This window comes from Perca flavescens, chromosome 4 (assembly GCF_004354835.1).
Source record: "Perca flavescens isolate YP-PL-M2 chromosome 4, PFLA_1.0, whole genome shotgun sequence".
Taxonomy (NCBI): Eukaryota; Metazoa; Chordata; class Actinopteri; order Perciformes; family Percidae; genus Perca; species Perca flavescens.
In genome coordinates, this window is record NC_041334.1 from 18,263,869 (window position 1) to 18,291,377 (window position 27,509).

Genomic DNA, 27,509 nt, shown 5'->3' on the forward strand with positions numbered 1-27,509 from the left:
GGGACTGAGGTGTATGTCACATTTTAGCTCCCAGAGCTCCGCTGCTCTCTGTCTCTGGTCCTCAGTGTGAGAGGGGGAGTGGCCAGCATTTCTAATCCAAACAACGTCAAACTTGGCACTTACTCGTGCCTGTAGTAAGACACCTGTCAAGTTTGAAATCCATCGGACTAACGGTTCGAGAGATATGCGCATAACAGACAGACAGACAGACAGACAGACAGACAGACAGACAGACAGACAGACAGTCCTGCAATTTATAGATAGATGCTGTGCATTGATGTTCTGGCCTGGAATTGGAAACTGGAATTTTCCTTTCTCATCCAAGAGGCAGCCCGTTTTCAAGGCTGCCCGTAGTTGACTACCACCCCTCATTTGGGCAGCCATAAGTCATTTTGAATGCCCTTGTGTCTTGTTCATGTCAGTGAACAAATTGCTTTCCCAGTGTTAGTCACACATCCTACTGAAGTCATTCTATTGTTGATTTCAGCTGATCTGTGTCAAACAAGTTTAATATCACCAGCCCTGAAGCAAGGCTGTGTTGTAGAGTTGCTGCCATGAGTGGTTGTGAATGGTTAAGCCTCCGTTAACAATAGTTTTTTTATTATCCAACACACTGTAAATCTCCATGACAATTAGTACAATAACCGCTGACAAATCCAGAACAGTCATACAATCAACATCAATAATCATTAATCAATAATCATTAAAAAATAAATAAAAAATAAACATTGTTTTGGCTATGCATAAAAGTCAGCTATTATTCTGCATTCATCCTTCATCCAACCTCACCATATTTGAACAGTATTATATGTGCCATATAAAAAGAGCTTTGTGGAGTTCATAACAGATGTTTTGCTTTTATTGCAACAACAGCAGCAATAGCTTAAGTAGGCCTTTTTCACTGCAGGTTTTTAGACTTGTCATAAAAGGAAACGCACAGGTGTAATTAATAACACCAATGATGGCTCTGTTTAATTTAAGCGTACCAGTAAATGAGCCAGCATATATGGTGGAATGGTACCTTTATCTGTAATTCAGGTATCTTTAAAAATTGCACCTGTGCTTTTCCTTCTATGACATGTTGTCTGCAGTGAAAATGGTCTGTTGAATCCCATATGTGTGAAGCCTGGAGTGGTGGGTGTTGTGTTTTAACTTGCAGTTGTAGCAACTGGCCACTGAATACAGTTAGCTGCAACAGAAGCAAAAAGCAGCAGCAGCAGTGACTAATTCTTGGAGTCAGTCTATTAAATAGACTACTCTGTTCAGTGATATCAGCTGGCCTCATTTTCCTGCCTGATTCTACACTATGCCATAATTGATCTTTTAAAATCTTTTAAATCAAGGCTTAAAACTCCCACTTTTTTTGGTTTGTGAGAAAGGAAGTTGTCATTGTCCAATCTGCTCGAAATTTTTCATGCTTAATAAAGGTCCAGGCCTGATATTGAGTTATAGTCATAGAGCCACCTACTTGTAATAGGAAGTCAGCGTTGTGTGACAAAGATCATCCAATTTACATGAAATGTACATGGTGTGGTACACACAACGTGTCGACCGGCATCCCGCAGGCACCCTTGACATGCGGGAACCTGTGAGGGCCCGCTCAATACTCTCTTGCAGCTTTAATAATTGTTGAATTTTCTGTTTTATTTGCTTTGTATTTTATGCTTATGTTAAGCACTTTGAATTGCCTTTGTGTGATATATAAATAAATTGCCTTGCCTTGATGATGAATGGCAAAATTGATGATGAATGACTTATTGATGACTCAGCTGTTAATAAACCGTTAGCAGAGGAGCCACACCATTGCTCCTCTGTTAATTATTTATTTGGATCCCCATCCAAATCATTGGCAGCAATTACATCGATCTCTCTTCAATATAAAAAAAAATACAGTATACACGTTTATAAAACCGACTATGACTACATTAATAAAACAGTCAATACAAACAATATCACGTTACACACAACACAATACAATTAAATAAAACACATATGACATTCAAACAAATAGAACAAATGAGCATTAAACATGAAATAATAATACATCTCAATACATTTAGCTTTTCTCCTTAGCAGTTTATCAGACTGAGGAGCCTGCAAGATAATGACTGTTGAGCCTCTTTGCACTCGATGGCCTTACAGTTCTAAAATTAATATTTACTACAGAAGTGATAATTGTTGAAGCTATTTTACAACTGACACATACTTTGAATTGTCATTCAACCTAACATCACTCATGCATACAGAGTATAACAGCCTTTGTGAATGACCGTATTAGCATGTTTCAAATGAACCGTCAACAGCAGTCAAACATCCTATTGTGTTTCTGACAAATTACTATCATTCTTTCTAACCTGTACTTGTGTACCACAAGAACCCCTTTAGTGATGCTCGGCTAGAGGTAATAACCATGTCCTCCCCCATTTTTGTTTTTCAGATTTTCCGCAGAGCAGACAAAAATGGTGAGTAATTTGTCACAATGCATGCTTATTGTTTCCCCACATTCTTCCACTTGTTATTATGCCTTACACAATCTGGGTGGAGAAAAAAAGGATTTGCATGTATGACTCTTTAAGTGAAGCTGCTTTCCTCCTCATGCATCAACAAGTTTCTCCGCCCAATTAAATTTATGCTAAGATGCTGTATTATAGCCACGAGTGGAAGAACTTGTCACACAAAATTAAGCACCTCTCTGTCATTGTCAACACAGATGAATGGGTGTTATAAATGAATGTGAGTCATGGTTGGACCAAGTTATTTTTTTAGCAGTGAGCTGGTGATAATATGTCTTTATTAGCAAACAAGGTTACTCCTCATCCTCAGAAATGTATACACACATACACCCATGCTGGCAGGTAGGCTATGCATTTCAGTAATTTCACACAAATTCCTTAAATTCATGTGTGTCCGCTGCTAATAATAAGGTAAGTGTAAGTAATGGCATATACAGTTTGTGCAATGTTTGGTTGTCAATCCAAAACAGTGATCTCATATTGTAAATCTCAAAAAACAGATGAATGAGCCACGTCTCTTGTGTGTGAGGATAAATTGTGGACTAAAACAGTTACTGTTGAAAGAAAATACTTGTGTCATTGCTTTAGAGTTTTTCTGTGTTGAAACTATCTTGCCGTGATGGCACAAAATGATCCCATGTTTTCAGCTCATTTTTATTATGAAATCCTACCTAGGTAAAAAACTTCTAAAAATAAACTCTAGCACATTAAGCTTTGTACTATTGTATAAAACATAATATTGCATAATAACGGTCCTCCTTGCCTCTGACACTCCCAGACAAAAAACATGTTAATTTCTGCCTAACAACAGATGAAATAAGATGTCATAAAACAAATCAACAAAGAGTGGAGATCAACTGGACATTGTTGCGTTCACAGGGGCTGTAATCAGCATGCTTTCAAACAGCAATTACTTCTCTACAGCTCTTAACCTTCGCTATGTTGAGTCTTCTGTGTGATAGATTGTTCTGTGGCTTACGGCCAAATGTATTCTCTGTTGGATTTTTTTTTTATAATGAGCTCGAAGACAGTCATCACTGAACTATCCATGGAGAACGGATGGTGGGGAGAGGGAAAGAGGAGTGTTACTATAAAAGGAAAACACAAAGGAAATATACTGCGCACATTCACTGCTCTTTATCTTTCAGTAATAAACACCACTGGGATTAGACTGAGTATGTAATATCAACAAAATAAAGATGAGGTCCATAGCAGTAGAATGCTTTAAATAATAAACCGGTATTTTATTTCAACCGGTTCTCACTCCCAACTCGTAAAATACGGACGCTTGGTCAGTGGCTCTCAGCGTCGGATACCAACGCCAAAATCACCCCTTAGCATCTGTACCGGACACACTGGGCAGAGCAGCAGCTCGACCGCAGCGCTGTAAGATGACGTAGTATTAAGAGCGACAACGGTACTGAGTAGTATGAAAGAACTAAATTCCGCATAAGGAAGTTGGTTGGGGTGGTGGATGGGTCAAACAACATCCAAGAGACCAGGGTTTGTGTGCCATTCTTGTCCCGTGTCACTGAGACATACATTTTGTAACCCCACCAACGATCTTTTCCTAAACCTAATTGTGCCGCATGTCGGTTCAATGTACGTCTTGACCCAGAGTGTCAAAAAGTGAAGGCAAGAGTCCAGACCAAGTGTGTCTAAATATGACGCTAAAGGAGACTTTTTGCATCAATAACAAATGCCAAAGTCACCTGACAAAGGGTCGCTTTTTGACGCGATGGGAGTGAGACTGTGTTGATCATTTAAAAGATGTACTGTATGTCTGACTGAGCATACTGCACAATGGTAGAAATGTCTTTAAAAACCCTAACCCTAACTCTAAGGAAACAAGAAACATTCTAATATGAGTAGTATGACAAAACAATCCCAACTCAAGGTCCATGTACTATATTTTTCAACTGAAACATGTTCATATCAGCACATTGAATTTGTTCATGGATATTTCGACATGCTAGCTAAGTAGGTGTTTCATCTGTAGCACTTTAAGGACCACTCAGCTCTACAGAGTGTTTTAGCATCTTTCAGCTGTTTTGCTACCTGCCCAGCACCAAACAACAGGCAGACAAAGTTAGTGACTAACTGGTGAACAGCGATTAGCAGATAAACTACTGGATATATCCCTCAGAGGTTTGTGGAGACCAGACCAGAGCTAAAAGGAGTGAATATTGGACTTATATTTGTCAGGTGGACAGAAACACGACTCCAAATTAATGCTAATGTTGCTCTGTGCCTGAAAGATGTGTAAGGTACTTACTTGCGAACAAATTCAGCAGAACAACGCAAAACGTAACTGTTGTGTTAGCAGGTTGTTTTGCTGCCCTCAATTGGCTAAAAAACTATCAATTATCTTATCTTCTTGGAAATTGTAGTTTGACAAAACAATCTAGACAGAATGTTCTCTTATCCACTTGTTCTAAAGCTTCTAACCATGTCACGCTGTGAGGACCTAAGGATATAGGGTGTTTGCTAACCTCTGTCATCTGAAATCTGTTTCCTAACCCTTGCCTGCCTCTTGTTTTCTGTAAACTTGTGTACCTTAATCTGAGCAACTGAGCAAACTCCTTCCAATTAAGAAGATGGATACAGTTGAAAGCTGTGTAAAAAGCTAGTAAGTCAACCTTGAGTTGGCATGTTTGTTTTTTTTTAAGATAAGAGCAGGCTGTAAATAAGTCAAACTCAGTTTTGGTTCATGACTTTTTGTAGTCCAAGCATATGCTTTAAAGGTTTGAGACTATTACCCATGCATGCAATCTTGAGAATAATTAGCCATCTTACGCAACCCCAACTGCCATAAACTAATTGGCAAAATGGTCACAGATCAGCAATCTTGTTTGAAATTGTTATGGATAGCAGCTTAAAGTTTCGGTTTAAAAAACAAGTAAATCAAAACAAAACTTCAAATTAGAACTGGGAAATGTTTGTCTTCCTTATCCAGATTTTAATTTCCCATAAATATAGAAAATACCTTCAAGTGTGATGAGATCATGTCCTCTTTTTGTTTTCAGCTGTTAATGAACCTCACTCCCCTCACACCTGACATCTTCTCCAATGTGGAGGAAAAGACCATTGAGCTTCCAACCATTAGTGAGGTGGAGAATCGAGACGCAGTGCAATCTAAAAGCAGCACAGAGACTTAAATTAGGATATAGAAGCTAGAAGGAAGCTTATATCACAGCTTTCCTCACAGTTGGCCTGGTGGAACAAATCCTAAGTAAAGCATTGATACTAAGAATACCAGAATCTGAAATGGTTTGGGTATACAGTAGTGCATATGAGTTTGCCATGAAGAAACAAGACCCAACTCTCTCCAGCAATGCTAGTTGCTTTTGAAGTTGTGATGCATTCATGGGAATTTATAAACCACTTAGGAGAGGCTGCAATGGGACTAACCTTTGGAGAGATAAGAGTGCGGCCTACTTTGTGCCCTACTTTACAGGACTTCCTCGCTTGCTCATTTGGTTCTTGTTTACTCTGGTCTTGTGAGCACTTTGTTTTCAGTATACAGACTCTTTTTTTAAGAAGAAAAAGCCCCACACTAGCTGTCTGCGTCCTGCTGTGTTGCAGAATCAGCACATTTCACCAGCCTTACTTTTTCTATGAAAACATTTTTATGACCTTGAAATTCTTTGTGATATTAGTATTAAAAAGCAGTGCGAATATGACTTTTGACTCAACCTACAGTATGATGTATAGCTACTTTTATTTTGCTGTAATAATAGAATTTCCTGTGCGGCAAATGTGCTGTATGAGTGCTTTAACTGCTTTGATTTTTGTTCCATTCAAAGGAGAATATCACCAGGGGCGGAGCAAGATGTTGTAAACATTCAGGGCTCAGCCCAAACCTAGAGGGGTCGGTGAAAAAAATCACGCGTAGAGACTACATCCTATTTTATATTATTTATAATATATTATTTATAACTGTCTTCATCATTGTGAAACCAAAATACAACAAATGTTGAGGATGACTCCTTTCCACTTCTGCCACCTAAAGAGAGCCAAACATTTATGTTACTAGTTTTAGGTGACATCCGGGTAGGAATTTGATGTAAACAGCATTACTAATCTTGAAACCTAGTTTCAGGAGGCTGTGATTATCGGGTCACAACATGTCATTTTATACAGTGACACAAGTTCCAAAAAATGGTCTCACTTACTACTACATCATCACACATGAATATGATTAAGCTCATTGAATCCACAAGAGTCTGATCTTTCCAGTCAGACCCAATTCCTGCAATCCTGCCTAAGTTTGGAGCGTTATTTAGCCTCGAAGCTAGCATGCCATAGTTGGTACCACTAGATGTCTTAGGTCGTCTGGTTTCATATGATATATTATATTTTGAAAAACAGCATCAGATTACATAAACAAATTAAAATGATAGTAATATGAAAGTCTGATTTCAAGTGAACAAGACATACACAGGTATTGTGTTTATTCATAGAGCTCCTGTTTCTGTTAAAACAGGGTCAACACCATTTGCTGATGCAGAGAACTTATTCATTTGCAGACCATGATTAAGTTATTCTCAAGGAAACTTGTTTTGTTCTCTGAAAGTGTTCCAGGAATAGCTTCACATTAACTAGGAATGTGACAGGCGCAATGCTTTATAAGTTGTTCATAGTATACATAATGTGTATGCTATGAGTGTTTTTGGAAACTGTGATCTACTCATAGAACCCATGTGTGCTGCATATATGCCGTTGGGCCATGTATGAATCATTTATTAATTCAGAGGCATCAGCTCGTGTTTGGGTTCCAAATCTGTTTAGTAACTGAATGTTGCGGCTGCTCTGATAGGACTGTAAGAGGATGAATAATTGAAGTGATACATTTAAGACAAATAGAGTTTCAAATACAACAGCATATCATATTATCTGAGCATATGCAAGCTGTGAGGGACAGAGAGAGTTTATGATTAGTTATGATCCATGGCAGGTTTGGGTCAGGAAGTGGCAAAATGTTCATGTATATCAATATGTAAATTTTAGAAAACTCTCTCCACCCTTTCAGCATCAAGTGACCTCATATGGGGTCCTTGCAATCAACTCTGAATAGATTTTCTCATTATCATAAAACTAATAATAGAAGAGTAAGAGGAAGAAGTAAAAACACACAGAGGTCCAGGCTTGTGTATTTGTTGCAGCCAAGACATTTAACCCAGAACTGTCAGAGTTAATAGAGGAGACTGCCAGTACATCATCAGTAGTCCATCAAACTGATTATCAAGAGTGTCACTTCTGAGCATAACTGCTGCCTGTCTAGTTTAGGGTTTCAAATATACTGTAACCCTGCGAGAGAAGACAAAGACATGTGGAGGGAGCCTTAGTCTCAGATCCACAAACCAACTACAGATGCCATCAAAATATAAGTAAAACAAAAAAAACTAAATATAAAAAGCACAACAAAATTTGACAATTTGATGATAGAGAAATATTTGTAAATAATATAATATAATATAATATAATATAATATATATATATATATATATATATATATATATATATATATATATATATATATATATATATATTATATTATATTATATACATATTCTCAGGATAAACAGCTGTATTGCAGTTTGCTGAATTAGCACCAAATAATCACTGCAGTCAGCTCTTGTGATTGGTTAAAACATATAACAAGCTGAAGCACACTTCTTTGTCTTTGACAATGCTTACCTTGCTTATGGTGCTTATTATTGTTTATTATTGTTTAAAATAGTTTTTTGTGCATTGCTTCCATGCTCCATTTTTGTATTTTACATTAGAACGTTTTTCAGTGAACGGTTGAAATGAAGAATATGAAGTATAGACTTTTATTGAAGCACACATCAACCGTATACTTTTACTTAAGCTTAAGTGGGCAAAGAAAAGATGGAGCCATGGCCTTCACCTTAAAAATGTACATAATATTCTGCTTGTGCCTCACATTTCAGTCCTTGCTCCAGCATGCATAATGGAAACCAAAAATTACCCTTGATGGCTCAGAAATACAAATTCATTGCTCCATAACCAATGAATAGTACATGACTGTGTTGATTAATTCCCGCTTGCAATGCTAGATTTAAAAAGAAGTGTGTTGCAAGATGCTGAAGAGCTGCTATGCTGCTTTACACTGCAATTTCTTTTGACATTCTTTAAATGTATTGCTACTGTGGTACAATACTTTTCATGTTTTACTTTGTCTTTCTAACAGAGAAACAGAAGCACAGCGCCAAATTGGAAACCTTTTGTACTTCAAATCGCAAAAGATATTTAAAGTCCTGTTGTCAGTTTGATCTTGCTCTGGAAGTGGAGGAGGAAAAAAAGCATATAGAGAATTGGAGGAAGATTAAAAAAGACCATATGAAAATGAAAGAAAGTAAGTAAATGGCCATGGACCAGGCATTGTCTCGGCCAGCACATTACACATTCTGGTCAGAGGTAATAATGAGCAGTGTCTAAGAGGCTCCAACTGAACAGATGGTCTTCAAGGTTGCCCTCTTCTGAGTCAGCCAACTGGAACTCTATGGAATATTAAACTGTTCTCATTTTACTTTGTCTTTGTGTTTTAGGCTCATTATTTGGGGGGATTACTCAATGGGGTTATGAAGCCAACAGTCATCCAGCACAAAGAAGGCACAAAAATTAGAAGTGATAGTTCCTTTATGGGTGCACTAATGCCATGGCTGGATGGCTATTTGTTGTCCCATTAGCTGTCTGACCCTCTATGACAAAACCAGGCTGTTTGCCTGATTCAGCAAATACTTCAAAGTCACTCATTTGTCTGTATGTCATCTTGGCTCCATCGTATCACTCTGACCATTCTGGTGTGTCTTTCGTACACATTGACTGACTGAGTGCCTAACTCCGTATTCCAAGTGTCTGTCGTGGCTCAGAAACATTCTTCACAGACACATATCTGTCTGTTGATGTGGACTCTTTTATGAGGATTAAACCATCTCTGGCAGGCTAACTGCTGACTGCTCTATGCAATCTGTGACAGTGGACAGATTGATAGAAGGCTCACAAAGGAGCACTTCTTCACAGATGACAAACAAGCTATTTTTTTTCTGATATTGATTTTTCCGCGCATTGTCTGTCACAACAAGCTGTGCTCACAGTTAACTAGTTTGAGGAAACCTAGAAAAATCCAAGCTGCTGGCGTATGTAGCATTTTCCATTTTAAAGTTGTAGTTTGTGGAATATTTCTGCAAAGTGTTTGTAGTAATACAATTTTAGTGATTGTGACTTTCCAAGTTTTATACATACAGCATAAAGTTGAGATCATGTTTGACTTTTATGTTTGATTGCATGCCACCAATACCAAACTGTGAAAATTAGTGCTTTAACAATTAGTCAATTTGACAAAAAATTACAACTTTGAATTTTGATGGGTTAATTGTTTAAACCAAGACAAAAACGTAAATGTCCTCCGGTTCCTGCTTGTCAAATGTGAGAATTTACTGCTTTCTATTTACTGTCTTTCATCAACATCATTGGACATTTAGAACATTTCTGTTTTGTACTGTTGGTTCGAAAAAACAAGCAATTTGAAGATGTCAAATTGGACTAATTTCTCACTGTTTGCTGACATTGTATAAAACTAAAAGGCTTTAATCAGAAAAATAATCAACCAATTTATTGAAAATTAAAATAAATTATTAGTTTCAGGCCTAGAAATGACCACAACGATGTGGACCTGCAGGATGAGAATGGAAGAAAGAGCATGGTAGAAAAGTTCTAGATGAAACCAAAGGACTCATTTGCACTAAGATGATGCTCCTCAGGTTGTTAGATTAGTGTGCTGCCAGACCAGAAATAGAAAAAAGGGGTATAGAAACAAGAGAACTACATAGAGTTTACAGTATTAATAGTTGAAGCATATGGGTGATATTTTTTAGTCATTTTCAGAATCGGATTAATACCATGTTTCTAAATTATTGATAATATTAAAACAAACATACAAAGTTTAAATAACCTCTTACATTTTTATAGATAGGCCCACAAATAGTTGACCCCAAAATGTTTGTTTGCTTTGCATGAAGCACATAAAGACCAGACGACACAATTACATATGTAACCGTAGTTCTCTGAGCGTCTTCTCACAGACTTTGAGGGTAAGGCACACAGGAGCTTTTATGTCTTAAGCATCTTTTACAGTAATCATCCCAGGTTCCTGACCCCATGGATCAGTTCATGTGCAATTGGAATATGTAAAAGGGTGGAGAGATTGTTTTGACATAATAGAAAACAGGTTTTTAGACACCATAAAGCCAATATATAGTTAAAACAAAAACAATACAAGGGGATTCCCTTAAGATGATGCTTATGCGAATCTAGGAAGATTATTTGGACTTTTTGATCAACACACTTAGGTTACAACCCTATTGTTAGTATGCAGATGTTATTTCTGTAATGATGTACACCTATACTTTCTCTGTGTTTTAGATGATGGCAAGCTGACCTTTGAAGAGTTCAATGCCTACTTTGCGGATGGAATCCTGACTACTGAGGAGCTACAGGAGCTTTTCTACTCCATAGATGGCCGACAAAATAAGTGAGTTTTTTTTTATTTGAAATGGGCTCTGAATTAAATCCTGCATTGGCGAAATTAATCATGTTTAGTCTATCTATTTCTACAAGTGCTATATTAAACTTAAGCATTTTACAGTTAGTAAGAAGCAGAAAAACAGCACGTTTGGAGCTTAAAAGCACAGTTATTGTGTTTCTATCAAGTAATCCATTACAGGCTAAATGTCTCAGCTGGAGGGAGGTCTTCAGTAAAAAACAGCCCTGTAGCCAATCTCAAGCAAGCTGAATTAATGTTTACCCCCTTCCTTTGGACATAAAATACTGTGGATTACAGCCACTTCAAAGCCTACTCCTAGAATTGCAATCAAAGATATCAGCCTGAGGGTAGCTGCTGAATTCACTGGTCTGCACATAATGTTTTACTCACTGCAGCCATAGAGGAAAAGACCATTGCTCCCCTGTCGTGCTTTATTTAATGCTTTTAAGTTTTCTCCTTTTTTTACGAGTTCTCTTTACTGTTTTTGGCAGATCAGAGATTTGTTTTCATGAGACATTTGCAACCTTTTTCCACTATACACTTTTTTACATTGTACCTAACAGTTGTTGGCTAAGCAAGACTTTCTAACTCATCTGTTAAACCATATACAGTCTGTTTCAGCTCAGGATTTCCCAGCTCAATGAATTCACTGTGATTGTCAAGTCTCTGTTTTGGTCTCACAGGATGGCACTCACAAACATAAACAAACCCACGCACACACACACAAGCACATTGATTAATATACTTTGTAAGATTTTTTTTCTTTTATGCGTCTAACCATTTAGAGCGAGTGTCTGGCAGTGGCTACAGTAACAACTCTGAATTCATGTTTTGTTGTGTTGCTGCCAGTTCTTCCATCACGGTGGGATACATTGCTTTTGGACATGCTGTTACACTGGCACTGTCACTGATGTGACCAACCAGACCTCTCTAACCAGCTCCAAGCTTTGACACAGTTGGCATCATCTGAGCTCTGATGTCAAATAATGGGCGTTCTTGATCTAAATAAAAGTACTGTTTCTTATATAAGATCACTTCTGAAACAAAAGCATGTCCAGGCTTTCGTAATGACTTTAAAAGACACATAACACGGAGAATATTCCCTCGCTGCTGTAATCATTTCTGCCATGACTGGTAAACAAAGGATTATCCATTTTAATGTTTTTACAACAGCAGAGTAAGTAAGTAAGTAAGTAAGTAAAAATAAGGCACTTTCATAACTGCATTAACACACATTTCTATCACATTTTATAATTCAGGTAGAATGACAAAGTGCAGAACCCTAATTTTCTAAGCAGAATAGGTCAGCTTGTGGTGCACATAATGACACAAATAAGCTGTGTTTATATGCTTACGTTTTACTGATTTGTATGGTTTTATCACTGGTGTCTTATCTGTGTGTCTTCCTTTGGGCTGACACTGTAATATTCATACAGTTCGGAGCTATACAATTTATCTAGCGGAAAAAGAGCAGCATGACTTTGAATTTCTCTAATTAACTTTCTCAATACTCTCCCCATGTATCTTCTGTTATGTTACGCCCTGCAGCAATCTGGACACTGACAAGCTATCAGGTTGGTTGGGAGAGTGTTTTGTCTGATTTTTTGCGTCGTAGTGCTTTCATCTGTTAAACTGCTGTATTTAAAATTGGCTAACAAATAGTGTCTTATTTGTGGGTCCATATCTTCAAGTAGTAGCACAGAAAATGTTCAGGCAATAGTTTGACATTTTGGGGAAATGCACTTATTCGCTTTCTTGCCGAGAGTTAGATGAGGTCGACACCACTCTCTTAGCTGTCTACAGCTTGAAGATGGTTAGCTTAGCTTAGCATAAAGACTGGAAACAGACGGAGACAGCTCAACACTGCAACTTGTTGTTTTTACGCTTCACTTTTTGTACGATTTATAAATGAGACAACGTAACATTAATTTATGAGATTTAGGGTTGGTTACAACAACTTGTCCGATTGTGTCAGAAGGCAAGCATATTTATAGCTGATCCAAATTGCCCTACTCAAAGGCAGGGTAGAAGCAGGCCATTATAGAGAGATGAGAAAATAATGGCGCACGTTGTCAAACAGTCTTTATTTAAAAACATGCATAGTGTTGCGTTTGGTTGTATGCATGAAAAGTGACAGAAATATCAGTTTAAAGAATAGAAAAAGAGACCTTGAGAGAGAAGTTCAAACCTTTGCTACTTCCTCAGCTCCGCACACAGTTGACCAATAACTGTGTGAAGTGGGTGTAAACGTCTGACACATTTTTTAGAAAGTTTCAGAAATTGTCAGACACAGCCTCTTTTAACCCACAGTCGGCTGCTGGTCGTAGCTTCACATTTACACATGATACATCAGAGTAGTATCACTCTTCTTCTCTAACTCTCCACAAGAAAGCAAATAGTTATTCTACTATTTCTTTAAAGCCTCTCTATTCTTTAGAATTTTTTTAAGGTGAAAAATATACACTGCAGCAAGCAACACCACCACCGTCCACCTGCAATACTGACTTTAATCTGTAAATATGAAGAAAAAAAACCCGGCACAGATCTATTGACCTATTTTTTATCATCTTAAAAATGTATGTGTGTGTCAGATGGCCTGAATAAAGTGAAGAAGTAGAGCAGAGACCTGTAAATACCAGTAGTACCCAGAATAAAACTTCTGCATAATTTATTGAATGGGAATGGCATCTTTTCCATTTGACGTCAATAGTGGTTGACTGTTTTCCATGACAATATGTTCCGCTTGTCTCAGATTTAGTTCACAGTCATTTTTTTTGACTGTCTCTGAGAGCCATACAATTCAGGTGGATAACTTAATTGAATCTAAGTAAGAGGATTGTAAAAGGTGCTGCTGATCCATTAACCTTGGATCTGTGTGTCACATCAAGTGCACTCTTTGGTTATAGTAAATTAAGGTTTTGAATTGAGAAATAATTAAGATAGAATTCTGTCTCTGCTTTACTGATCTGTGCTGAAGCATTTTCCCCACACATCCATTGACTTTTATTCATTTAAATAACTAGTTTTCTCAGTTCTGTGCGCTATTTTATTTGGGACCTAAATGTGAGCGTGTGTAGGAGATTCTTTATTGTTTGACTAGATTTCATCAAATAAATCTTTATGACTCCTGTCAACTGTACGCTGGTGTGGATGAGCTACTTTTATAACACTAGGTGATTAAAATGATGATTAAAATGACACACAGTATCCATTTCCTGTCATGGTGAGCATTGATTGTTATTGATGCATAGGCATGTGAAGATCAAATACTTCCATCTCAACTTGTATATAAAACTAAACGTATACTTTTACCCGTGTCTAATTATGTTCACTGCTCTTGTCATGGTCTTCTTTGAATTGGAATTTGTCATGGCAATTAGCAATATTTAAAGGGTTTTAGGGGTTGAAAGGAATTTTTTTTTAGACTGTTCTTACATTGCAATTACACTGACAGCTTGTTTCCTGTTTCCTATTAGATTATTTTTCTCAGCACCTGGGGGAGTATCTCAGTGTACTTTCAGCTCTGGAGAGCCTGAATGTTGCCATTTTAAAGGCAATGGATAAAACTAAAGAGGTAAGTTTAGTTGTATGTGATTTTGCCTTAAATCATGCTTCTACAGTACAAAAAGCCATGCTGAGTGAAGACAATAGGTGTTGAAACGCACAGACACACAAAGTCAAGGTGCTATAAATATTCATAGTTTTGAGAGGAAACACTGACATTCACAGATGGAACCAAAAGTCTGTCAAACTGATGAGTTAACAAAAGAGCAATAAAAAACACCTCAGCCACACACATTTCCATTACTTAACATGATTTTAAAGAAATAGTCTGACTGATTGTGGAAATATGCTTTTTCTCTTTCTTGCCGAGAATTACACAAGATATCGCTTTCGTGGGTGTGCGGTAAATATGAAGCTACAGCCAGAAGATATTAGCTGAACTGGGAACAGTGGGAAACAGTTGTCACTCTGTAGCAACAACATCTGCTTATCAATCCTCTAAAGCTCACTAATTAATTATCTTGTTTGTTTAATCCTTACAAACGAGATATAACGTGTTAATTAGCTAACTTAGTAGGCAGATTTTGTTGCTTTTGGACAGAGACAAGCTAGCTTTTCTCCCCCTGTTTGTAGTACGTGTGCTAAGCTAAGCTAAGCTAACAAGCTGTTGGTGTTAGCATCCTTTACTGTACAGTTAAAAGGGTGGAATCAATCTTCTCATCTAACTCTCGGCAAGAGGGTAAAAAAGCATATTTCCCTAAATGTAGAACTGTTAAACTTCATAGGAGTAATCTTCACTTAGTAAGATAAAGAACATCTGTCACAGTTGGCCCAGATTGTGAAATATTGATTGAAATGTTATCTCTTCAGTTTTTGCTAATGTAGCTTAAGTTTAGAGAGACTTATTGGCTCTGTAATTTGACATTCTATAAATTTGCATCATGTAATTACTGCAGAAACTTTTCACTTATATAGGCTTTATAAAATATTCACATATTCCAAATGTGTTTAGCAAAACCCCCATAGAAGCCTAACATTTTGCTCCCCAGTCAATATATTATGACATTGCAGTTGACAAGATATGTTGAAATTACCTCAGGACCTTTTAAGGCAATGACCTAAAATTAGGGATTTCAATTGTAATACATCATAAAACAGCAATGCTTGGTAAAACATAAGGAGAGGGTAGAGGAGAGTGCTGAATAAATATACGTCCTGTCCTAATTAGATCACTTTGTTATTCCTCTGTTCTGGTTCCTCTTTAAAGCTGTTGGAGTGGATAAATCCATAGAGGATTGTGCAATCATTAGTTATCAGCTGTGGTCTGGCACGGAGTACTCTGGACTGCTAATCCCATGATGCATTTTCAGTAGAAGCTACTTGTCTCTATAAGTCTGGACGAAGAGCTACTGCACTGTTACTTCATTAGCACATTGCGTGAATAAGAGTCCTTTGAGAGTGCATAATCACATTCGTGTTTGGGGACTCGTGTGCGGCAGTTATGTCTCCTATTAAAGTTCCTCCACCTTGGAATTTGGATATGAGCTACTGAATAATGTATCTGTTCAGAGAATTAATTAGCCCATTTAATTGCCGCTGTCACACATTTCACAAGTACCTTGTAATTGTTGTTTTGGAGAAGCTATCAACTCATCTCTCGCTGCGTCTCTGTGATCTGTCTTGTCTCTGCCATGCTTTTACTTCCTTGTTGCTTGAGTTTGAGTATTATGTGCTTTAACTTGTCCTTCTGTTGGTCCCTGTCTATCTTTTAGGAATACCAGGGTTCCAGTGTGTTGGGCCAGTTTGTCACAAGGTTCATGCTAAGAGAGACATCCAGTCAGCTACTGTCTCTACAGAGGTCCCTGCAGTGTGCCATGGAGGCTGTGGAGGAGCAAAGCAGCCCTGCCCCGTTAGTACTGCAATATGACACTGTCTGTATTGTGTGTTACTTATACAGATTCCAACACATTATCTATACTATACTATGGCCTCAAACTCACCCTGATGAAGGCCCTGTGCCAAAATGCGTTGGTGAAATGAAGCGGATTCTTCAAATTGGCTGGCAAGTCTCAAGGTTACAATTATGTAGCTGGACAAAATAGGAGTGTGATGTTCTTATAAGTGCATCAAAAAAATATATGGGTATCTCCAAAAAAAAGGTAACTGTGTTCCCTTTAATGCCCATCTTTCCATAACCTTAACCATTAACATGGTATATCTATAACATAACCAAGTGTTTTAGGTGCTTCAACTTAAACACACTGAAACAATTCAAGACTACAGTCTTTCTCTAATTATAAACCCACATTTCACCTTACCATACCCATCAGGAATAAGGCAGACTAGAAAAAGTTAATTTCAGTTCATTTGTTTGTTTTAAAATGAACTTCCTGTTGGCATAAAGTCTACACTGCATATTTGTCATTTTACATTTTTAATAGTTTTTTTAGTTTCAAGGTCTGAGCATGCAAGCTACAAAATGAAACATCCTATTGTGTTTTTTAGCTATGAGGACTTGTTGCACACAGTATGAAAACAATAGACCTGGTAGAGGAAATGCCACTCTACATACCACATGTTACACTGTAAGCAGTAAGACACAACACAGAGTGTCTATTTACACAAAAACCATTAAGGTGAAGATTGACACCCTACAAACTGGAGTGACATTTCCTCTGCCAAGTCTTGTATATGCTGTACTATACCGATCCATATTATATCATAATATTCTTTACCAAACTAGGAAACACTAGCCTGGAGGCTGAAATTTGGAAGCAAAGACCAAAGACCTCAGAGAGTGGTGTGTTGTTAATCAGGTTTTGATTCAAACCACAATCATCAAAGCAAAACACTATACTAATATACTGCACTTTATTCTTCCATATTATTAAAATTGCTGCAAGAAAGCAGTCCTATAATGCAAAGTAGCAAGACTTCTATGCTATTAAAAATAAAAATGTTGTCAGTGAAGTCAGCATTGGTAAGGAAATTCAACAAATCAGTGGTACCTCAGAGGCCTTTCCTTTCAGATATGTCTTTCAGCCCAAACCTTTGAATGTGCTGCATTCTCACAATTATTCAAAAAGTTCCCTCATTAGTAATAGGCAGACTGCTTAAAATTCTATATTTCAGTCAAAGACCCAAAACACTTTTATTAAATGTAAATGGAGCTCATAGAATAACAGATCTAAATTGCTGTCAACAATTTGGTGAACCACTGTGCATGAGTCACTGTATAAAATGTTATTTTTTGCAATGAAAAACCTGTACTTTATACATTTTTCCCTACACTGTAGCTCATCAAAGACCCCGACATAGGCTCCAGCATATCTATGATGCAACACCTATTAAATAAATTCAATGCAGAAGATGCTCAGCGAAACAATGATTAATGAAAAAGTAAATCACCATAAGTCAATGTCACCAATGACAAAACAAAACAGACTTTAAACATTTTCAAATGACAAAGATACTTCCCCCACCTCCGTGGCCATTGAGTAGCTTGCTGCTGATGTTGTTTGTTACACTGTGTGTGTCACAGCTCAGCTGAGCTCTCCTCTCTCCCCTCTGGGTGCCACACTGGTATTATTGGAAATAAATGAGTGATTATAGCCAAGGTGAATTATTGGGAGGGGACTGGTGGAAGCAGAGGGGGAGCAGGATAAAGGATTATATGGGTGGCATTGAAATACAGAACAAGTGAGTCATGGAGAAAGGAAAAGCAAGGAAAGATGAATACAAAAATTAAATGAATGACAGAATTGTTCAGAATGACTGAGATAAATGGAAAAAAGAAGAAAGGGGGCGTACAGAAGGACATGAGGATCTTTTTGGCCACAAATAACTTTTAAGACTGTTCAGAGAGGTATAGAATATGGAAAGAAAAAGAGGGAGTATTTGTGAGGTGTTTTCTGGGAGGGGCTGAATGAGAGACATATTGAGTTTGCAACAAGCTTATTTCTCTCTCCTCTGCTTTCCTGCAATGGATTCATGGCTGTTGCAGTGGCCTTTGGGCTCCAGGCTGTTCTCAGCATGATAACCTCATAGCAATGCGCTCCCTGTGCGCTGTCAGCGTGATGCAGCACACTCACACGCACACACACACACACACACACACACACGCATGCACGCACACGCACACACGCACACATCCACACACACACACACACACACACACACACACACACACACACTGTGAGTGTTTGTCTCAAGTTTCCCACTCTCATAACCACACAGAGTGCTTCATGTCCTGCCCTTGACACTATGCATTTACAGACAGCAAGCACTCCCCATCTAGGAGAGCTGTGTGTGTGTGTGTGTGTGTGTGTGTGTGTGTGTGTGTGTGTGTGTAAGTCCCTAACACCAAGCCTGTGGGTTAATACTGATGTGTATCTAGCCCATCACTAAATGATTTCACCTCTACACTTGCTCTTTATCTCTGGTTCCTTTTTCTCAGTCTGCCCCAGCTCTCTCTCACATTTACCTATCTCAGTTTCTGATTTAAATTAATTATTAATATATCCTACCTTACCTCTCTCCTTGCCTCTCTCTGCCTTTCTCTCGCATCCTCTCTCCCTGTCATCTCTCTGTCCTCCGTTTTATACCATTCCCTCTTTTTCATACCCCATGTGGCTCTGTCTGCCATATCTTCTTATTTCTGTTGTTTTTTCTCACACCCCTGTGACAGTTTCTGTCTTTCTTTCTGATGTTTGTATCCCTGGGTTGCCACCGCTGTCATGGCAGGAGAGAGGTAAAGGCACCGGAGCTGACAGCAGTACAGAGGAATGGCAAGCGATGTGGTCGCAGGATCCACAATAACCTGTGCATGTCCCCATCAGATCCTTGCTCTAGCATCCTGACCACGGGTAAGAGGAATATCATATTATGTTAAAAAATGAATTATATTATTTAAAAAATATAATTTTTATAATTTTTTATTATCCTCAACAAATCCCATGAAACAAAAAGCCAATGTATCCCTTAACATTTTACACTAATAATTAGCACATTGCCAATACTCTCTCATTTCCCTACTCTCAACCTCAAGCCCCTGGATTACTTCTGAAATGCAATCTTTATAAACCGGGTCATGAATATACTAAAAATGGCAAACAATTTCCTGGCAATTGCACTTTTTAACAAACATTCCTCCAACAGGAGTAAATAGTGCATTTGCTGTACTGCTGAGAATTTATGGCAGCGGAATGGTTAATGTGGGATTAAATCAAGATAAACTACAGTGCACATTTTCATCATGATGCAGAAACATGTTGTGCCCACATTTTAAATAACGTTTACATTATTTTTGACTACAAAACGGATGACTAAATGTGATTTCAGTTGTACCTATACTTGTTAGACAACAATAAAGCTCCATGGCACAAAGGAATAAGCTATATCAGGTTTGTCCTTAAATGCATGCAGCATTGTGTCAAAGTCTTCCCACTTGGACAACCTACACCATACTATAAATTAACATTTTAAACATCTCTATACTTAGTTTTACATTCCCACCAAAGCAAATCAATAATGAAATGTACTTCCTGTTATTGTCATCCATTAGGGAAATTGTGTTCAGTGGTGTACACGTGAATTATTTCCATCACTGCCATTACAAGTATTGTGCATAATTAGAGCCAGCTGTAAGCTCTCTTTGAGGACTTTTTTTAACCTAGAAAGATCATATTGACATTTAACGATTAATTGATGTTGATTTTGTCACTAGTATTGATAGACTGAACATCAGATATTGAGCCTGCATGGAAAAATATGAACCCTAAGTTTGTCATTCAACTGTATCAGAAGTGAGATGGGTTTCTTTTGTATACGGAATAAGAAGTTGGAACCTGATTGACCATCTGTTTGGACGTAACTGATTGAGGTTTCTTGACATCTTCAATCAAATAATTAAACTCTCAGCGGGCTTCCAACTCTAAATTTCTAAAATGTATTAATACTATAAAACGTAGATTGCTGGATGTACTACTGCTACTGCATTTACTCAAATTCAGTTAGAAGTAGAATGCACAATGGAACTGGGACACAGATATACATTTTTGTGTGTCATTCTGATGATTTAGTATTGTGTTGTCTTCAGGTGTGTGCATGGAAGAGGGAGAGAACTGGTGCTCTCAAATCAACAGGCTGCAGACGCTGCTGGATAAACTGGAGTGTCAGGTATGAAACTGTTCCTTCTGTATAATTTTAGGTGGAATACGAGCAATAAGGAAATATGAGCACAGAGCAATCATATTTTGTGCCCACATAGATTTATATGAATGCATATGAATGTAGCAGCCATCAATATTAACTTTGTTATTCCAGGCATGGAATAAATTTAATAGGAAATAACAAAGGCTGTGTGTGGGCATTTTGTCGTTCTGTTGCCTCATTTTAAAAAACATTTTCATTATTAAATAACTTATGCAAAAATAATAACACCTAATGCATTAGCTTTTCAAACATGTTGGGGGCATAGAATCATTAATGTGTTAAGAATATGAGACGTACACCGCTGGGCTACACACACAGCACTGCAGGTTGTGCACATATATATAGCGATATCTGTAAACCTGCCTGCGAGGCTACTTATACAATTGCAAGATTACTTCAGACACATGGATTTCACTTGAATAGTTTAATGTTGTGTTTTCACAATTATGTCTGAGACAAGGTGTCAGCTAAGTGCTAGAATGATTTGGAAAATAACAGCCTGCTTGAACAAAACTATTGTGTGTTTTCCGTCATTTAGGTCTCATAAACTGTCTAGTATGTTAAATGTTGTACATTTCTATTCAACTTTGCACTGACAGCATAATTCAGAACATGTTTTTGTGTGTTTGTGATGATCAAAAACAGCAAATGGTGTACTCAAAGCATGTCAAAACAATGCTTTTCCAAGAGGTGTTGTGCAGATCCGTTTATCGGTCAAACACAAAGCACAGTCACCTCTCAACCTCTCCTTTCTTGTTCTGTATCCTATGACCCATTCTTGCTACCACGTCTTAAATTCTCTTTCCCTCTGTCCTGCCACATCTTCTGCTCGATCTCATTATCTCTATGTTTGTTCTTTTTTTTCCATTAACTCCTGATATTTCCCGATGTTTTTCATTTTTCTTTCGGAATCTCTCAAAGCATTTTTCTCTCTCTAACCCTCGGTTTTGCCAACCCAGTGGGACTCAGAGTGCAATATCAAAAGCAATTCATAACCTGTAGAATGTTCTGAGTGCAATAACCATCCCCATACTTCAACGCTGCCACTACTATCACACACACCTTCTGTCCATCTCGCTCCCTTTCTCTACTCTCTCAAATACAACACAATGAGTTTTCTGCCTCAAAGGTTACGTTCCCTTTGTACACACACACACACACACGCACATATGCGCGCACACACACACACACACACACACACACACACACACACAAAAACCATAACCTTTATGATGGAAAGCTCATTCTGTTTAATTACATATACTGTATTTCATTATTCATAACATCATACATTTATAGACTGCATATAGCCTAGGGATATTGGTGACATAAATCACATGTGGTGAATTACATGTTTTCCACTTGTTTTTCTTTAAAATTACAATGGCATTATTGAATGAATGAATGTAACCTTTATAGCCCTGGGAATTTGTTTTGCACAACGGCCTTTGAAAAATGTCAAATCCCAAACCCATCAGATATCATATAACAGCAGAGCTAAAGGAAGAAAAAAACGACATTACAGTAACAGGTGCAATTCACAAACTTAGTCCATTTCCTTTGCCTACTTTTATGTACCCCATTTGTGCCTGCAGCCTGCAAACTGGTGCAATTTGCCCATAAGGTGCAAATGACTGCATGCTCAAACCACTCTTTTGTCCTTATGTAACTTCTTCCTTGGAATGATGAGGTGACGTTGGCTACTTTTCTTAGAAGTAGCTGATGCTTTAGAATGGCATGCAACTTTATGCAATGCAACACAAGTTTGGTTAAGTGAAATTTGTATAAATTACTTAAAGAATAATTACTTAAAGAATAAAGTAAATAATGTCCATACCTCTTGCATCACTGACCATTCTTTCCCAGCCAAAATCTTGTTCTGCATATATTCATATTTGATACCTTCTTGTTTCAGGCTCCCAAGTTGGAGCCACTGAAAGAGGACACACTGGCCAGCACGTACAAGTCTGTAAGTCAGCACTGATATAAAAATTGTATCTGGAACACTGACCACAGTAGAGAAGCAGTCAATAAACATTTTGTTTTGCAGCAGTTTGTTTTTATTGAGCAGTTTCATGATTAAAGTAGAATGATTTGTCTTGACAGTTAGTGATTATCACTCAATCTCGGAACCCATGGGCCATCGGTCTGACGACAGTTTGGCCTTTGGAGGAAACATTTCTAAGGTGTTTCTGTGTAGCCAGTGGGCCAAGACTTCCTCATCATCATTGTCCAGTTAGTGCCAATACTTTTTGTAGGTGTTTTATATCCAGATGACATTTTGGCTAATATCTACTGGATAAAAAAAATCTGCATATCAATGCAGACAAATACATAAAAAATAAATAAAAAATAAAAATAAGCTAAATCGTCATCAGAAATCATTTCGGCCATTTTTTTCCACCTCTTTTGCTCTCCACATGGACTGTTTACATATTATAAACGTTATTAAAGCAAAATATAAAAAGCTTGATCATTATAACGCTAAATCTTAAGATGACATTTTAAAGGTTCATTAATGTTCCATAGCCACACACACACACACACACAGGGACTGGTTTGCAAAGATTTCTTGTCCATATAAACCAAGCGTTTTACAGCACTCAAGGTCAAACTATATGGTGAGGTGCAATATAATGTTGAAATGTGACACTTCTCTGCCTGAGGCTACTGTAGAGCAGATTTATTACGTTTATAGAACAACTCTCCCTTTGTTTGACTATACAGTGGCTGGATTACATTGATTGCGCCTCACTCTGCAAATCAAGTAAATTAAGGACTCACTTTAGTGGATAATTGCTGATTAAAACAGTATTTTCGCATTTTGTTAATTTTAAAGGAAACACGCTTTTTTTCATTTACTTTTAATTTGCATATCTCTACATAAAAGACAAGGAGTAGACAAACATAATTGAGTCAATACCACTGTGGCACTGTCTAAACGTGAAAATATTATTCAAAACATTTCACCATTGCTGGCGTTATTCCACTCCAGCTACGTATTTAACTTGTGATTGAACTCCATTAAGTGACTCCTCTTTTTGCTCTTTCTGATTGTGACACCCCTAGTAGTTACAGTGTTTTCCAAAAAAGCTGACAAGCTATCACTTTAACAATTTTTCAGCTGCAGCACATCGGTTTCCTTTTCAATCCAAATGACATCGGTTAACCTTTTCCAAAAATTTTCAAGCTAAAGTTTAACAATTTTTCAGCTGCAGCACATCGGTTTCCTTTTCAATCCAAATGATACAATAACCTCCTGTACCAGCATTTCTAAAGTCTGTGTGTTTTTGGGAACTTTTACACTCATTCTAGCTCATTCCAGCTATGAAAATCAAGTTTATGTTCGCAAGGCTCACATTACAGTTTATTTGGATTGCTTAAGCATGATTTTCAAAACAGGGCCCGTGTTTTCAAAACACTACACACAATTAGCACAACCACACACCCAATTAGCAAAACACTACAGATCCTTTGCATAATTAAACACTCTTGTAAAAACTATACACTTTTGTTTAAAAACCACACTTTGTTACCATATGAAACACACACGTTTCACATTACTATACTCTGTTTGCACGAGTTACACTCTTCTGTGATAAACCTAAAACACTTTTAGCACTTCTACTTCCCTATGATTATAGTAGGCTACCATCAACAAAGTACAAATATAATGTAAATTCACCAAACACTACACAAGACCAATGTTGCAGACTGAAGAAACTCATTTATTTCTCAACACGCCCAAAATGTTGACATGGAGATTCATAATACTGTAACAAAATGTCACTTTACGTATTGTACTGTAAGTTTACTGTAAAAAAAACAAACACAACAAAACTAGACATTGTCTCTTCGCCTAGCTGGATCTGGCCAGAAAATTTCATCAACATCGCAGGCAATGTTGTCATTAGTAAGACACCTTGGAAAGAAACGTCTTGAATGACGAATCCATCCTTGCATTGCTGCTACCTCCATCTGGTCACAGGCCTCCTCCATGGCTTGGATGAGGGGTACCTCAGCCTGGAGACGGAGATCATATACCTTCCACCGCCATGGCGAGAAAAACTCTTCTATAGGGTTGAGGAATGGAGAGTATGGTGGAAGATATAGGACGGTGAAATGTGGATGTTGCTGAAACCAGTTCTGAACCAGAGCAGAGCGGTGGAAAGACACATTGTCCCAGACAACAATGTATTGCATATGATCGATTTGATTTGCTGCGGTTATGTTGTGCAATTGGTCCAAGAATGTAAGTATGAGTGCTGTGTTGTAAGGGCCCATATGGGCATGGCGGTGGAGGACCCCATTCTGTGTAATGGCTGCACAGAGTGTGATATTACCCCCACGTTGCCCTGGGACATCGACTATAGCCCTGTGGCCAATGATGTTTCTTCCCCTCCTTCGTGCTCTCGTCAGGTTGACCCCAGCCTCATCTACGTAAATGAACTCATGCTGGATCTCCTCTCCATCCATTCGTAAAACTCTCTGAAGAACAGTGTCAAGCAAAATTGTGTAGTTGAGTGTAGATGTAGTATACATATTACAGTACAGTAAAAGATTATGAGACAGTATGCAAGATCACACTGCTAAAGTGAATACATACCTCTGCATAATCATGCCGTCATTTCACCCTTTCGAATTGCGCCGAAAGGCACTCGATAAATTTGCTTCATTTGAATATGTTTTTTTTTAGGATGCGTGCCAGTGTTGATGTTGAGACCTGATGGATATCGTTGAAACTGGCGTGGTCATTGACTATGTTAGTTTGGAGCTGATTGAGTGTTATAGCATTGTTGGCCAAAACCATGTTTACTATCTCCCTCTCTTGCTGTTCTGTGAACATAGGAGGCCTTCCCCCTTGTCGTTCCTGACCCTCAATCCTATGTAGAAAAAAAACAGTATACAATAGTACAGTAATTTCACAGGAAAAGGTAACAGAAGTGCTGATAGTGCATAGAATAAAGTACTGTAAGCAGTTACTGAAACCGTGCAGATGTGTTTGATATGATGATATTTTTACAATACCTATTTTCCAGTCGAAATGTTCTTATCACACTTGCCACTGTGTATCGGCTTAGATTTGGCTGGACTCGCAGTCCAGCCTCCCTCAGCATCAGGCCGTGGTTGACAACGTGGTCAACCAGTGTTGCGCGGATCTCATTTGTCAGATTCGGTCCTCTTTGAGCACCTTCTTGTCTTCCTCTTCCTCTTCCTCTTCCTCTACCTCTACCTCCAGCATGGCCTCCATCTCTTCCTCTTCCTCTGTTGATTCCTCCTCTGTTGATTCCTCTTCCTCCCCTTCTTCCTTCCCTTCTTCCTCCTCCTTGTCCTCCTCCTTGTCCTCCTCCTTGTTCTCCTCGTTCTCCTCCCCGTCTTACTCTTTCTCTGACTCTTTCCATTGTGCTTGAAAACCGATGAACTCACCTGCTGCTTTTTATAGTGCTTATACACCTGATTGGTGTGTCCACAATTAGGCAAACAAGTGTTTGCACACCTGATGACTGTGTTGAACCAATTGGTTGGACGGTGCGGTAATTTGACAGTCAGTGCTTTGGTATTGCAAGGAAGTGACTTCATGATAGATTTTTGTGTGTAATGTATGTTAAGTGTGTTTAGTGTTTTGCAAATCACTGTGTGTAGAGTTTTGCAACAAGTGTGAGGTTGACAATGTGCTTATAGTTGTGCAAATATGGGCTGATGTTTTGCTTCTTGAGTGTAAGGTTTTGCTAATAGTGTACTACTTTTAATTTTAGTGTGTAAGCTATCCAAAATAACTGTAAAACAAAAGAGAGTAAATCAAAAATTGTCTGAGTTTGGGTATGAGCGTTTTTGCATGTTTCCATTTGGTTGAAGAAATGGAAATGGTGGAAAGAGCGATGTCTTTCTCTATTTCTTTTAGGATTTTAGAGTTATCCTTCCAAAATAAAATCCAATAAAAAGCAAACAATTTTGAAATAAAAGCACATAGACTCAAACTACATATTTTCTCACTCGCCTTCCGTGGAGTCTGGTCATGCCGATTGGTTTTGATTAACTACCTGTAATGTTTCTGCCACTGCAATACAATTGAGCTGAATGTAATTTCTTTGCTCCTCAGAACACTGAAAATTTGCACTTCTCATTCATACAATTTTTAATGACAACCCTTCACAGCGAGGACTGTGGGTTATTCGCTTTTTTTCAATGTCTTTTTAAATGCTATGAGCATCATGAAATAGATCCATCCTCCTCCATTGTATTGAGGTGGCAACAACAATCTCAGGAGATCTCAAAACTAAACCTACATGGCACATGCAACCACAAATAGGCATTTTTGTAATGAAGATGAACCAACCTATTACAGTTAGACTCATTCAAGTCTGTGAAAACAGTGCTTACAAAAGATAAGCCAGAAGACAAGTTTCACTTTATACTGGATGCAGTGGTGACTCACTCTTGCATTGAATTGTTGAGAAAGTAAAGAGGGCAGCAGGGTGACGTGCTGCATCCGGAGACAAGGCGGAGCTCCTAGTCCCCTGAGGAGGGTGTTGTATCACTGCCAGTTGCGGTTGATGTTGCTCGTTAGCTGGAACATCAATCGATGAAGGATTTATATTTATTTTTTTATGATTTCAAGGTGTCTTTTCTTTTCCTCTGTCTGGAGGTCCATGGATCGATATGGAAAGCAGGTGTTATATGAAACATTTTCATGGCACATTTAGTTG

General features: G+C 38.0%; 1 protein-coding gene across 1 annotated transcript in view; it reads left to right on the plus strand.

The window, feature by feature from the left end:
- necab3 (N-terminal EF-hand calcium binding protein 3) overlaps positions 1-27,509 on the plus strand; it is a 41,426-nt gene that overhangs the window by 4,958 nt on the left and 8,959 nt on the right. Inside the window, exons 2-9 of the mRNA XM_028576545.1 lie at positions 2,438-2,462; positions 10,965-11,073; positions 12,634-12,659; positions 14,562-14,659; positions 16,362-16,498; positions 19,333-19,454; positions 20,687-20,766; positions 22,718-22,771. Coding sequence (XP_028432346.1) covers positions 2,438-2,462; positions 10,965-11,073; positions 12,634-12,659; positions 14,562-14,659; positions 16,362-16,498; positions 19,333-19,454; positions 20,687-20,766; positions 22,718-22,771 — 651 coding nt within the window. The remainder of the gene's footprint in view (positions 1-2,437; positions 2,463-10,964; positions 11,074-12,633; positions 12,660-14,561; positions 14,660-16,361; positions 16,499-19,332; positions 19,455-20,686; positions 20,767-22,717; positions 22,772-27,509) is intronic.